Here is a 13580-nt window from a genome sequence, read left to right on the forward strand (position 1 = left end):
TGAACATGTTCAGTCCAGGTGTCAGTCGCATGCCCAGGAAGTCTACCCTATGCTCACAAATTGTATCGATTGACGCTTCATCATCTTCACTGCTAGCAGAATTGGTTAGCAGCTCCTTTATGCCCAGAAAGAAGTTCTTGATCTCCGGAATCGTTATAGGATTTTGAGTGAAATGCTGAAATATAAAAATTGGTCAGAACATAACAGGTAAATAGGAGCGGTGTCGGGGCAATTTACCCAATGCCATTATACCCAACCTGCCATTTTACTCAGTGACAACTTCGATTTATCATATTGATAAAAATTACCAGAACGACTATTCAGCTGACTATATAATTAAAAGAGCGTGGCACTTGATATGAAACTATCACAACCGAACATCGGATAATTGAAAGAAAGATCAAAGACATTGGTAAAATGGAATTGAAATCGATATGCAGCCATAGGAGCGCAAACAGTGGCAGCATAAACCACTGTCGAAATATTTCCTCCCTATCAATAGCTACTATTTTGCAGAAAGTTAATTGGCAGCTAATGAGAAATCAGGGCAGGATTTATATTGTTAAGAAAATTAGTCAATTAAGCCTTATAATTTTTGCTATCATAAAAATAAAGACTGCGGTAAATTATTCTAACTCTTAAAAGCAGCTTGAAAGCCTGTTTGTTTCTTTTTAATCTACAATTCCCAAAACAGCTTTTTAGTTCTTCTTCACACTGTGAGTTTCCATGTAAAACGTGGTTGTCCAAAATGATCAGAAAACGAGAGCCATTTGTTTGTTTTTGTGTAAAGAAGTTGCGCAAATAATGTGTAAATGAATAAAAATTAGCTCATTAAAAACGGTCTCAATACTTGTTCCAACATTTTTTTTCAAAATTGGGAATATATGCAAGGCTGGCTTTTTTCTTCAGTAAAATTTCAATTTTTGTTTACGCATCGTAGCGAAAAAGAAAAACACCATTTTCTAGCCTAAGGATCTAGTTTTAATTCCTACAAAAAATTTTTATGAAAATTTGAAAAAGGGGAACTTAAAATTTCGAAAAATTGAAAAGGAAAAAATTGCTCGTAGGACAGGCGGCTGGCAGATTGCGTTGAAATTTGAGATAAAACAAACGTAAGATTTGTAGTATATTTAGTTAGGTTAATTGGAGATTTCTCACCAGTAATTCTTTGTTTCAAGCCAAAAAAATTTACAAATTACTTGAAAAAAAAATTCCGAAAAACAATTCTTTTTTCGGAATTTATTGTTTTCTTTTATTGTTGAAGCAGAAAAGTATTGTTCAAATGTTTTCTTTTTATTAAAAAGATTTTTCGAAAAATCAAAGACATCAAGCAATTTAGAGTTCTCTCAAAATAGAAAATCAACTTTGAAAAAGTAAACTAAAAGCAGAAAATACATTCTTTTATCAATTCTCGTGTTGTTATTGCAAATCATCAGAGCCAACTATCAGTATTTTCAAAATCTAGGAAACAAAAAAAATCGGTTTCAAGAAAAGAACAAATCAACCAAATTCATTATCGAAAGAAAAGTAAAGATAGAAATATTATCTAATATTTCTATGTATTCCTTATTCCTGTCAGATGATTCGAACTTATCTCCTCTAGTAGAAAAGAGTTTTAGAGAGAAAGTTTATGGATCGCCAGTTTGAAAAATTTCTTTTTTTGGAAAACTAGAGGGAATTCTTACCTCTATACATTGAAATTCTTCGAATAGATTGTTTCCACGGCGTTTTTACAAAGTGTAAAACCAAAAAGTTTATCGATTGTGAAACTCATGAAAAAATCCTGGATAAAATCCTCATTGGAAAGATCAAAAAATCAGTTCACAAAAATTATTAACTCCTATTGCAATAAAAATACACTTACTTAAAGAGTGAAAGGGCCGAAAAATAAAATTTTCTGATAACCAATTGTTCTTTAACGCTTCTAGATAATATCCTTCAAGTACAGATTTAACGTTTCTTTTCATGTTTGACACAATTAGCGGCACAGTGCAAAATCTGTCAAAATATTAAATGAAAAATACTTCATATTTGCTACGAATTGCAGTTTTAAATACATTCAAAACGAAATTGTGTTTAGTACTTCCAGCTTCTAGAATATCTGCGAGCTTATAACGATTAGGCCAATTATGCTCAAGAAACTTCAAAAAAGACAAAATAATTTGAAAAATTTAGCGTCAATTTTAATAACGATTAGGCCGATTATGCTCAAGAAACTTCAAAAAAGACAAAATAATTTGAAAAATTTAGCGTCAATTTTATAATTACCGATGCAATTGCCTCATGTAGCCCGCACCTAGTTTCCAAGAAAAACAATGGCTAACCTTGAGTAAAGATCAGATGTCAGAAAGAATGTTTTGCGATGTTTATATTTGTGTGTGAGTGCGCTTGTACTGGTGTATGTATGAGGAGTGTGCGCATGCATAATCTGTGTGCCATGTCTTTGTAAGAGAGAAAAAGAGAGTTCGTGCAAGAGTTCCTTACTTTAAATGTTAGAGAGAAAGAGGTAGAAAGGGAAATCCTAACAAAACTAGAAACATTATTGAATATTTGATTCATACTGCGGCTTTTATCAATCCAAAACCAAAACTGTGTATTTTAAAGCCTCGCCGATGACTGGTCTGCAAGATTTCTTTGAAAATAAATTGTCCCATTGAGCTCATGATTTATCAATATTGACAAAATTTTTCGAGAAACTACAAAAGTTACATTTCAAAGTTTAGTGTCAAAATTACATTAACCGATATAATTACCTCAAAAAGTCCACGCCTAATCTTTTGTTAGAGAAAAAACAAAGAAGGACTGAATGAGCAGTGACAAACCTTGAATGCTGAACACTTTCGAAGGGGAAAATTTCTTGAAATTTTTTTGGTGTTGGGCTTTGTATTTGTTTGTTGTTGTTTGTTTGTGTAATGTGGAATGTATTTTTTGCATGTTTTTTCTGCGTTTGTGTCTTTCCAATTGTGCAACACTTAAATTTCTAGAAAGTGTTGAGTTTTCGTTTTTGTCTGCCTAAAAAGACAGCATTATTTTTGGTTCAAAACAGTAAAATTAATTTCCTCCAATGCATATAAGTTGCTTTCAGATACTCCCAACGGTTTCTCTCACAGTCGTATTTAAGTACAACAGTTCAATACAGCAATTAATTATGCAGCAGATACGCTAAAAACAAAGGACTTGTCTTTTATCACCCATGAGGGTATTGCAAAAAGGCCTTATGGGTTTGCCCAATCCCAATAAGTTGATTGCATCTGCACAGTTTTATCGCCAGCGATAAATTCTTACATGTACAGTTTTTCGATTTATTTATTTATACCAGTGTTTTTCCGATAAAAGAAAACCATTAGATAAGCCGGTTGGCTATTTTCTTAGGCCCGACAACAGTCATTAAAAACGGTTTTTCAAACATCGAATATGGGTTTTCATTCTGTTAGAATCTTGTAATTCGTTTAATAAGTACCTATTTTTTGCTGTGGTCTACAGCAGCAAGAAGCAGTTTTTGATGGCAGATGTTAAAATCGTATTTTTTGATGAGATTGCTAATTGTTAAAATTAAGTCTCAAGTTAAGTTGCTAGTTTCCTCCTAAAGTGCTCAATGCTGTAATTTTTCATCATAGAACCGTGATGACTTTTAATCCGAACTGATAAGTTACGAAAACTCCAAGGTTGCAAAATGCTCACTGATAACACACCAATAGTTGACATAACGCTTATTGTTTTCCCCCAACCCGTGATTTCACACTTTGCCTGTCAATTATCTTCAGTTAGTTTGCTGTCCCATGAGCTTTAGCCCGCAATTAAAGTAAGCAACATTTTTATTTAAGCAAGCTTTGAAAAACACCTCAGTTGTCTGTGGTTTGAAATCGGACAAAGAGCAAAAACAGTGGCTCGAAGGAGAGCAAAAACTGTTGCCACGCAAGAATCTGCTGAAAAATGGTGCGAATGAGTATACGAAAAGCCAAGTGTAATCAGGTAAATCGGACAATTAGATGTAAATATAAGCTGCACATTTTTCATAGAAATTACCTTTTCCACAGAGCTGCAGAGGTGTATCATAGCATCCTGACTGTGACACATGAAGGCAACACTTTGTACTTTCTTCCCCTCACATTTGTACACTGCGTCTCTCAGCAGATCATTAAGAACAGATGAATCGTTTTTATAGTGTATCAGCACCACATCTGAAAGACAGCATTCAGCTACTCTGTAGCTCTTAGGAGTCTTGTCTGACAGAAGCAGCAGTCGACAGCAGTTGTTTTCAAATTGTAGTCGAGGAGTTTCATCTTCTGTCAGATCTGTCCTTGATGTGTCAGGTGGATCTTTAGTCTGACTTGCTTCGTTTCCTGGCAAGAGATTCCCTAAAAATATAAAATTAAACTCAGCCACGTTCAAAAATGAGTTCACAGACAGGACTCATTATTCAAACTCACTATTTTTTGTTAATTATTTTCAGTTTTCTGTAAGATCTTTGTTATTTTCTACGAACAAAAAATAATTTAAGAAGATCGCTCAGTTCCATTTCCGGCGTGATGCAGACATGTTTTTCATCTTGATTGAGACACACGCCAATTACTCCCAAAAATATCAACATTCATATAATCCATTCCGTCAAAAAAGTGCAGCACCAATTTTTACCACTTTGTTGGCTTAGGATATTCTGAATTTCAATCAATGAAGTTAGTCTTTTAAACGACCCAGCGGCTAATAGTTTGGATGATATTATTAGTCAATTGGAAATATTGGAATTAGGCCATGAAGATTAGGTTCCGCTGAGATTGTTGAGCAGCCGCGACATACTTCTAGATTCTCTAGCTTTTCCTATTGGAAACAGTTTTTCAGGACTCTTGATGGTTATCTTCGGAACCTAGCCGGCAGATTACCGGAAAATAGCCGCGAGAGACGCTTGTAGCCTTCCATGCATTGAAACAATTAAAGAAATAAGATAGACAGATTGACCAGCAGTCCTTTATTAGACCACTAGACTTTTTGGTTAGATTAGGACTGTCATTTTATGAGACACATACGCTCTTTAAGGAAAAAAACCCTAAGAGCTTTTTCAAAATTAATACTCGAAATCAAAATTCAAGACTGAAATACTCAAGAATTAGGGCATACACGTTTGCCACTAATTAGGTGCACACTATTGACCTTTAACTAGTAAATGTTCATAATTTGAAGTTCTTTAAGCGAGTTCAGAAGTCATTTTTTTTAGTGAGGTAAGTCACGCAATTGAACTAAAAGCAGAAAAAACGACGTCACGCACACAAATTTCAACTGCAAAGCAGTAGACATCACTGAAATTGAAAACGTCAATTCCAAGAAGTCAGGTTGCAAGAATCATCGATCGAGACGACTAACTAAAAAAAAACAGCAGGACAAGTCCTGAAATACAATTCAAAAATTGTATTAATTTGTGACCTGACAAATAATTAGTCCACTTTAAAAGTCAAATCATAGCTGTTAGTAATGAGACTAGGCAATAAAACAAGACAAGAACAACAAAAACAAGCAAGACCAAAAAATGCAACTTTGATTTTTTTGAAAAGGCAGGATCAATATCAAAAAACAACTGCAATGAACTCAAACTGACAACATTTCTCTATTTCTGATTAGCAACCTGTCATTAAATGTCAATGAGTCCTCTTACTAATAATATTAAATAAGAAAAAATAACCCAAAATCGCAATAAAACTGGCTGAAAGTTTTTGAAAACACATAGTATAGAAGTCAACAGCTACTGAACGCTACAGCTTAGAACGCAACAGCTACTGAAGGATACAAGTTAATTGCTACAAGGATACAAGATGCAATTAATTGAGTCGTCCCTGGTCACCTTTGAGACCTGTCACAAATGAGATTAAGTGACAAGACGGCAATATGTACAACAAATACTAGAAAAAATTTTAAAAAATCACCAAGATTCTTTGTTAAAAACGAACAAGTGTATAAGTCATAAAAAACAATAGCTATGAACTGATATGACTTGCTTTAAGGAAGGCTTTTTTGGCAACCAATGAGATATGTCAATAATGAGACTAAGAGTTAAGGCAAAATTGAAAAGAAAAACTCAAAATTCGATAATTATTATTGACAACAATTAGTGTCAAAGTCATAGAAAGCACTAGGTTGAACAAAAACGATAAAATCAATAAACTCAACCCCTATTAGCAGCATCAGACATGTACCAAATAACATTACATAAGACATCAAAAAGTACATTAAATACTTGCAGAACTCAAAGTAGTGTCAAAGTCATGAAAAACACTAGCTAATATTAACTCCAGCCATTAAGCCATTAATTAGGTTTTTATACTTCTTAGTAACCAATAAGACCTTTGATTGATGATACAAAGTGATAAGACAACAGATAGTTTGGATCTTTTCCATTTGTGCCCCCCCCCCCCCCAGTACTTCAGACTGCCCCCAGTTACAGAGCACGTGCCATTGCATACTAAATCATCATGTAAAAATATGGCACGTGCGTCTGGAGGGTGCAAATAATATGCACTCAATAAACTAGCGGCACAAACGGATAACATCCGATAACGTTTATCAAAAGGGGGCAAAATCTGAATTCACTAATATTTTGTGACAACAAATAAAAGCAATGTCATAAAAAGTTTTAGCTCCCACTTAATGAATTAAAGCAAAGGTAAATAGGCACAATTGGAACACATATGTACCGTCTTAAAAGCACTAAAGAGGAGGAAACTCTGAAAACAGAAGTCAAATTGACGCACCTGAATAAAAGCTATCTCAAAAACCGCCAGATTGTTCAAACACCAATTTCTCACTCCACTTTAAAAATATTTTGAAAAAAGTCACGCCTCAAACCTACTCGATTTTTCGTTCCCTTTACTGTTTCAGTGTGACTAAAATCACCTCTCTAATTCGACTTCTCACTGACGTGAAAAAGCCGAAAAAAGTGCGAACAGATCTTAAAAAAGACAGCGCACCAATACAATTCAAATTCTTTGAATTGTAAAAAACCACGATGTCCCCAATAATAGCCGATATCGCTTCGCGGCTATTAATCAGAACGAACTGTATTGTAAAAAAAAGCTTGAACGGTTGCCTGACACAATTATGAAGTTTATGCCACAAAGTAATTACTATCCTTTATAAATGCCAATCTGATCTCAAATCAACTTCAATGAATGGTCACCAGAATTTGTTTCATTCATCATAAAATTGATCTGGTTTGAACTGAAACCCCTTCTTCCGCCAATTCTATCTCTAGTTGCTGGTTGTGTCAACCACAGAATAAAGTACTTTTGCGATAACTACTTGTTTGTAAACTTACCGACATATATTGAAAATTGGGTTAATTCATGTGAGAGCCAGGGAACCGACTAACTTTAAGCAGGAAGTATTCCAGTAGTTACACAATTGAAACATGACAGAGTATCGTGTGAGGAGGGAGGTCGGATGGAGGTAGGAGTTTGGGTAGGGAGGGGAGACTGTTATGAGATCAAACAAACTCTATGACATTTTCACCTTGAATATTACCAGTAGCCATTAACTGCTTAACATAAGAGAATCAAGGGTAACAAAAACCAGGCACAAAAAATCGAGGCAGCTCAACTTTGCAGTCAATCAGTTTGTAGTTGTCCTAGAGAAATGTACGTGGAAAACAGGGAAGCAAGAAAATGAGCTCTTAGAGCACATTCGTCTTGTTCTTTGTCCTAATTAGTCGCCCTCGTAAATTTACTGCCCTACTTCGTCGACCTATCGCACTGATATAATCTCTTTTGATATCTTTCTCGGTGTAAACAAAATATAACCGAATAAACGTCGGAAGAATTGCTCTCGAACGACTAGTGGGAGCTCTAATCAATTGCGGCCTGCTTGTCGGGGGAGGGGGAGCCTAAATGGGACTAATAAGTTCAATAGTGGGCTTCAAATAACCACATTAGAGGTTAACACATACCACTATTAAGATTTAAAGTGAAAAATGGCACCATTTTCGGCTCAAACTTCTAGTATTAACAAACTTGACTTTTAGTATTAAATTGCCGCCAATTGAGATCAGCTGCTTGAAATTGTGATTGAGAGAAAATTTAAGATCACGCGAAACGCAAAAAGTCAAGGGCGTTAAAGTCACTCGAAAAGTCAAAACGGTCAAGCAAAAATTTTGCATAAAAAGACACACACTTTTACAATAATTGCTTCTCTACGAGAGCAATTAAAAACGCTTAACTTTACCCTTTGATTGTCTAAATACGATAGAACCTGAAATCTAGTCCCAGGAGCCCTGTGCCCAGCATTCGGAAGCAAGCACCTTCTTGTCAGGTCACTAAAGCCCTCGGGCGACTAAGATTTATAATATTTTGAATCACATTTTGAGTAATCTAAATGCTTATGCTCACCGTTGAAAACCAGAAGTCAATATTTGAAAAAAAAATGATTTCAAATTTCAAGTCATGAACAGATATGCTTCACTTTAAAAAAATGGAAAAAAACAGTACTGCTCTTCGGGTAATAAAATTATTGCAATCGGGCAATAAAATTAGTTGAAATTATTGCAATCGGGTAATAAAATTAATTTGAATTAGTTGGAATCGGGTAACAAAATTAGTTGGAAACCAAAAATGGTTTCTGACTCCAACTAATAAAATTATTTGGAGTCAGAAACCATTATTGCGTTCGGAAACAAATTTTGTTAACGCAAATGTTTTCAACAGACCTCTGCTTTTTGCATTTACGTTTACCTCACTTCTTTAACAAAGTAACCTACACCAGCAAAGCTAAGATCAATTTTTCCCTTAAATTCTTTGATTTCAACTATTGTTTCCCAGTTGTACTTAAATCCCAGTGACTTCACAAACATAATTAGTCAATTCCAAATTAGAACACTCTAGATTACAAAACAGAATCAAAAGGCCTGTCTGCCTAACCAATTTCAGACCTCCGTTATCAATTCTTGGCATTATAGTTCAGTTAGGAAAAGATTGAAATGGAACGTTTTTTTTACATTACCCACGAGAGAATAAACGAGGAAGTAACTATCTATGGTAGAAAAAGAAACGCAGTTTAAGTAGATCTAGCAGCTCAAACAACAATTCTTTCATCCAAATGAAGCCAGTTGACTGATACTGTAATTAGAATTTTGAAGGAGAATAAATCTAAACAAGAAAGCTCGGTTGTTCTGTGCGTAGCACAGAATGTTCTCATATTCGCAACAATGACTTTTTCAAAATAATTTTACATTAATGTCAATTTTATGGTTTATATTATCAACGGGACAAAATTGTCTCAATTTTTCTCAAGTTTATTCTTGCAACATCCCTAAGCATTGTTTTGGTAAAACGAAAGCATTAAATAGCTTGAAGCCGCAAAATACTTTCAAAATTACAAACCAGCGGAAAAGTCAAGTTAAACGAATCAAAATAGTTGGGAAATTCAGAAACATAGCAGGAAAAGTCCTGGAATATAGAGTTGACAACGAATACGCAATTCTGACTAACTAATTGAGTTCATGACTACAGAACTGTTTATAACCACAAAAGCAGAAGTGGTTAAACAATTGAAAAGATATGTTATATGTACTTTTCGACATATTTGCTTTTATAGTAATCAGAAACCAGCTTAGTACACAGATTGAGATAAAAACTAATAACGCGTTCACAACATATGATAAAATAGTTATAACAAAAAATAAGATGGAGAGCTGAAGAGCTGGCAAAATAAGCATATGTGAACTGGTTTTCCGAAACAGGTGGAGTGTCACTTATTACTCAACATGCTAATTTTTTAAAGCTCTCAGAAGAACAGAAGACAAAAAAAACAAAGCCCAAAAAATGTGAAAACGACTACATTAAGACAAAAAAGCAGTCAAATATACGAATTAAATAAAAAATCTCAGCTTTCTTCTTTACATCTTGTTAGATATTTTCTACGTGGGAACAGTGAATTAAAATTTAATAGCTCATGTCTGCAGTTAAATAAAAAGATCTCTGAGGCAGCTCAAAAAATAGCAAAAAGTTTTATGCTTCAGTTTTCGTTTTGAAACCCGTTGAAGGAATATATATTAGCATCAAATCTAAAAAATTAATCTCGAAATAACTATAACAAAGTGGATATAACCATAAGCTGTGTACGAGAAGGGCCAAAATCAAGACAATATACTTTAGAGAGCACTTGAGCCCTGTTAATTAGTTGTTTGGGGGGGGGGGGGGGGGGAGAAAGAAATGTTAATCAATAGTGAAGTGAAAACTTAAGTATAGGTAAACCTCGTTTACCGAAAAAACGACGTTATGAAAAACATGGAAGGAAGGAACAGTTGAAGTATTAAATTGTTTAAATTTAAAAATCAAAGCTGTCAACAAAAACTAAAACAGAACAAAATAAGAAAACGTGTAAGAATCAAATTTGAAAAGTAAAATGTTCTGTTCGGAAAAACATGTCCAAGCAGGGAACCTCCATTAGCATAAATGAAACTGAATTCACTTAAAATTGCCTCTGTTACGCATTTTCATCATTAATGATACTGAATAGGAGAACCAGAAATCAAAGTCCACATTTTTCAAAATATTTTTTTTCTTAATCCAAAATTATCAATTGCAATTTTCGGTTTTTAAAAACAGTCGTGAAGAAGCTAAACAATGAAGAGGGGATAAAACTAAAAGCAGCAGTCAGAACACGGCAAAAACTCGAAAAACTTATGTTTCCCCTATTTCAGAAATAGCCGTTAGCACCCTGAAGTCCAATGTTTTTTGCAACCTGTTCTGCCTCAGCGTGATTGCTTGTTCTGCTACTTGATCTGGCCTCTCAAGTTTTACTTGCAATCGTTTTACTACCTCAAAATCATCGAAATTTAAGGAAAGGTCTTTTAAAAAAGACTGCACCCAAAAACAGTCTAAATTATATGAAATTAGAAATCAATAACAGCTGACTGAGTATGTGGAGCTGCTCTTAACGACTCAAAATTGTTGCGTTTTAATGAATGCCGCAAATAAAAAAATATTAGTGGCAAGAAGGGGATCAAAAAATTTTTGAAAAATGACAAAAAATCTCAGAGTTCTTTTTCAAATCTGTTTAGTTCAAAAAAACACATAATTCAGAACGAGTCAATGTTGATAGGTACTCAACCAATTGTACATGCGCACAATGTGCATTCTATCACTTAAACTTAAAACTTCTGTTAGTTTTTCAGGTTCGATATGAAATATCTTTATAATTTTTTTATTTTTAAAAAAAATTAACAATTAACCATTAATAAACCGGTCTAAAAAGAATTTGACCCATTTTATCAAGACTTAAACAAGAATTTAAAACGACCTGAATGTTGGATGAAACGTTAGATTAACACAGGTGAAGGACGGATGAACAATTCATAAATAAATAAAAATTGGTTATAAATCTGTCGCAAGATTTTTTTCTCAAAAGACGCACTTTTTTTCAAAATTTACTTGCCTGGCGACATTGGCGAAACGATAAGATAATTATTTTTCAAAAAACACCGTCACAAAATCCGTAGTTGTCGTAAATGATTGAATTTTTACCAAAATTTTAGTTAAAATTGATCAAAAATTTGGCTAAATTGCCTGAAACTGAGGGTAGAATGTTGCAACTTTTTTTATCCAAATAAGCAAAATTCCTAAAATTTCTCTTTGTAGTGAATTTCTAGACGCAGAGAATTGATACCACATATGCTAGCCTGGGATGCCCTCAAAAATTGTTGGAACAAAAAAATGGGGCTAGCATGAAAGTTCTCCCATTTTTTTTTCAAAAAATGTGGGAACAATTAGATACTTGTTAAAACAAAATTATATTCTATTCACATGTTCTCAGATGGCATATCTTAGAAGAATAAGAATTCATTTCATTTTTTCTTGTTGTAGCCGCTCAAGCCCGCAGCACAAGCAGAAAACTTGAGTACTTTGAATGAAAATAATACATGTGTCCTTGAGCAGTAAAGTAAACTCTAAGTGAAGTGCAGGCAGGCAATGTGCGTAAACCTACCTAGCAATTTTCATTTGCCGCAAGCCTGTACATTAAAAATGCACAAGATAATTTACATTTAACAATATTTGGTTTTCAACGGACCTGAATTAGTTCTCATATTGCCATTCGAGCTGCTCCTGGGTGTAGAATTGTCCGGTTGCAAATTGGGTAGTTCAGAACTGACATTAGACCGAGACTCTACTGCCGCGTCTGAGCTCGACCGTTTGTGCGGCATCACATTTCGTTATTTATTGATATATACAAACAGGGCAACAATATAAACACTGAAAAAAGAACTTTATTCTACCTTAAAATTCATCATGGCATCTTCCAGTAGAAGCCAACTGCTCCTAGCTTTTTCTTTTTTCTTCAAGCTAACTGAAGAAACTTTCATTGAAGTAGTAGTAGGGCTAATAGTAAAGACTTTAGGATAGGATTAGTAGTAGGATATACATCCAAGGGTCTGTTGGAGCCAATTGAGTTCACTCCATGAAGTAGTTTAAGTTTAGTTTAGATTTCATCAAGTTGATGCAGTGGTCTCATTTACAAACAATTCGCCCCAGTAAAGTAGTGCCAGTAAATTTTCGAAAGAGTGTCCTAGTTGAGATATTTTCCGCGGGTGTGCTATGACAACAATAGCTTACGTTCGTTTTTGATGAGCGATTTGTTTCGATGGTCAATTCTCCTCTAGTGTGCTGTCTGTCGGGCTTTATGTTCAGTGGCTGTGGTTCTACAGTAAAATCGCATTCTTTTCTGTTTAAGGAAATAAGGAGATTGTGCACTTCAACGTACAAGTGAAGGTGCAACAACTTCAGTTGTAGCAGGCTTTACAATAAAAAACTGCATTAATTATCCACATTGTTGCAATTTTTCGTAATCATTCAATCCTCAATGCTTGATTTAGCTTGATGCTTTTTATAATCATATAAAAAGATTATCTACGTCGATGAACAAAACGTCTCTAGTACATGGTACCAAAAACCAACATACACTAGAACAATTTAAATTTCCATAGCTGCACTCCCCTCCAGCATAAGAAAAAATATTGTAGAGGGTACTATCCAAAGGCTTTTTCGATCTACAAGCAACTGGCCATACTTTGATGAAGCCCTAAAAATCAACGAAATGGTCGTCAGGCATTGTTAGACACTTGGAAATATTAGTTGATTCAAAAAAGGCTGCAAAAACAACAGCATAATGCAAGTCCCGATCAGCTGAAGCGGAGGGACATGCCCACTTTCTAACAGTATAGAGGCCAATTAAGCATTACACTTGAAAAGCTAGCTTTAACAGTATAGAGGCCAATAAAGGCCCACTTTCTAACAGTATAGAGCCCAATTAAGCATTACACTTGAAAAGCTAGCAATAAAGGCCAACTTTCTAACAGTATAGAGGCCAATTAAGCATTAGACTTGAAAAGATAACTTTTGGATAGAATAACACACAAGATATGATAAACAATGAAACTAAAAACCTTCGTACCAGCTTCAAAGTCTAGTTTTGACTAGCATTTAAAATCGCACGTCATATACGAAATAACATGTACTGGATGCAATTCCACCTATATCGGGCAAAATTGCAGACAACCACGCCAATGTCAAAGCATCAAAAAAGACTCACCGGTAGCTTAGCAT

General features: G+C 34.5%; 1 protein-coding gene across 1 annotated transcript in view; it reads right to left on the reverse strand.

Annotated features, from left to right (window-relative positions):
• LOC142342782 (uncharacterized) overlaps nt 1–12877 on the reverse strand; it is a 123135-nt gene extending 110258 nt beyond the window's left edge. Inside the window, exons 1-3 of the mRNA XM_075394347.1 lie at nt 12049–12877; nt 4027–4358; nt 2–175 (exon numbers count right to left, since the gene is read on the reverse strand). Of these exons, the coding sequence (XP_075250462.1) occupies nt 2–175; nt 4027–4358; nt 12049–12181 (639 nt within the window). The 5' untranslated portion in view covers nt 12182–12877. The remainder of the gene's footprint in view (nt 1; nt 176–4026; nt 4359–12048) is intronic.
• Between the last annotated feature and the right edge of the window lie 703 nt (nt 12878–13580).

Source organism: Convolutriloba macropyga, chromosome 7 (genome assembly GCF_964194025.1).
Source record: "Convolutriloba macropyga chromosome 7, txConMacr16.3, whole genome shotgun sequence".
NCBI lineage: Eukaryota > Metazoa > Xenacoelomorpha > Acoela > Convolutidae > Convolutriloba > Convolutriloba macropyga.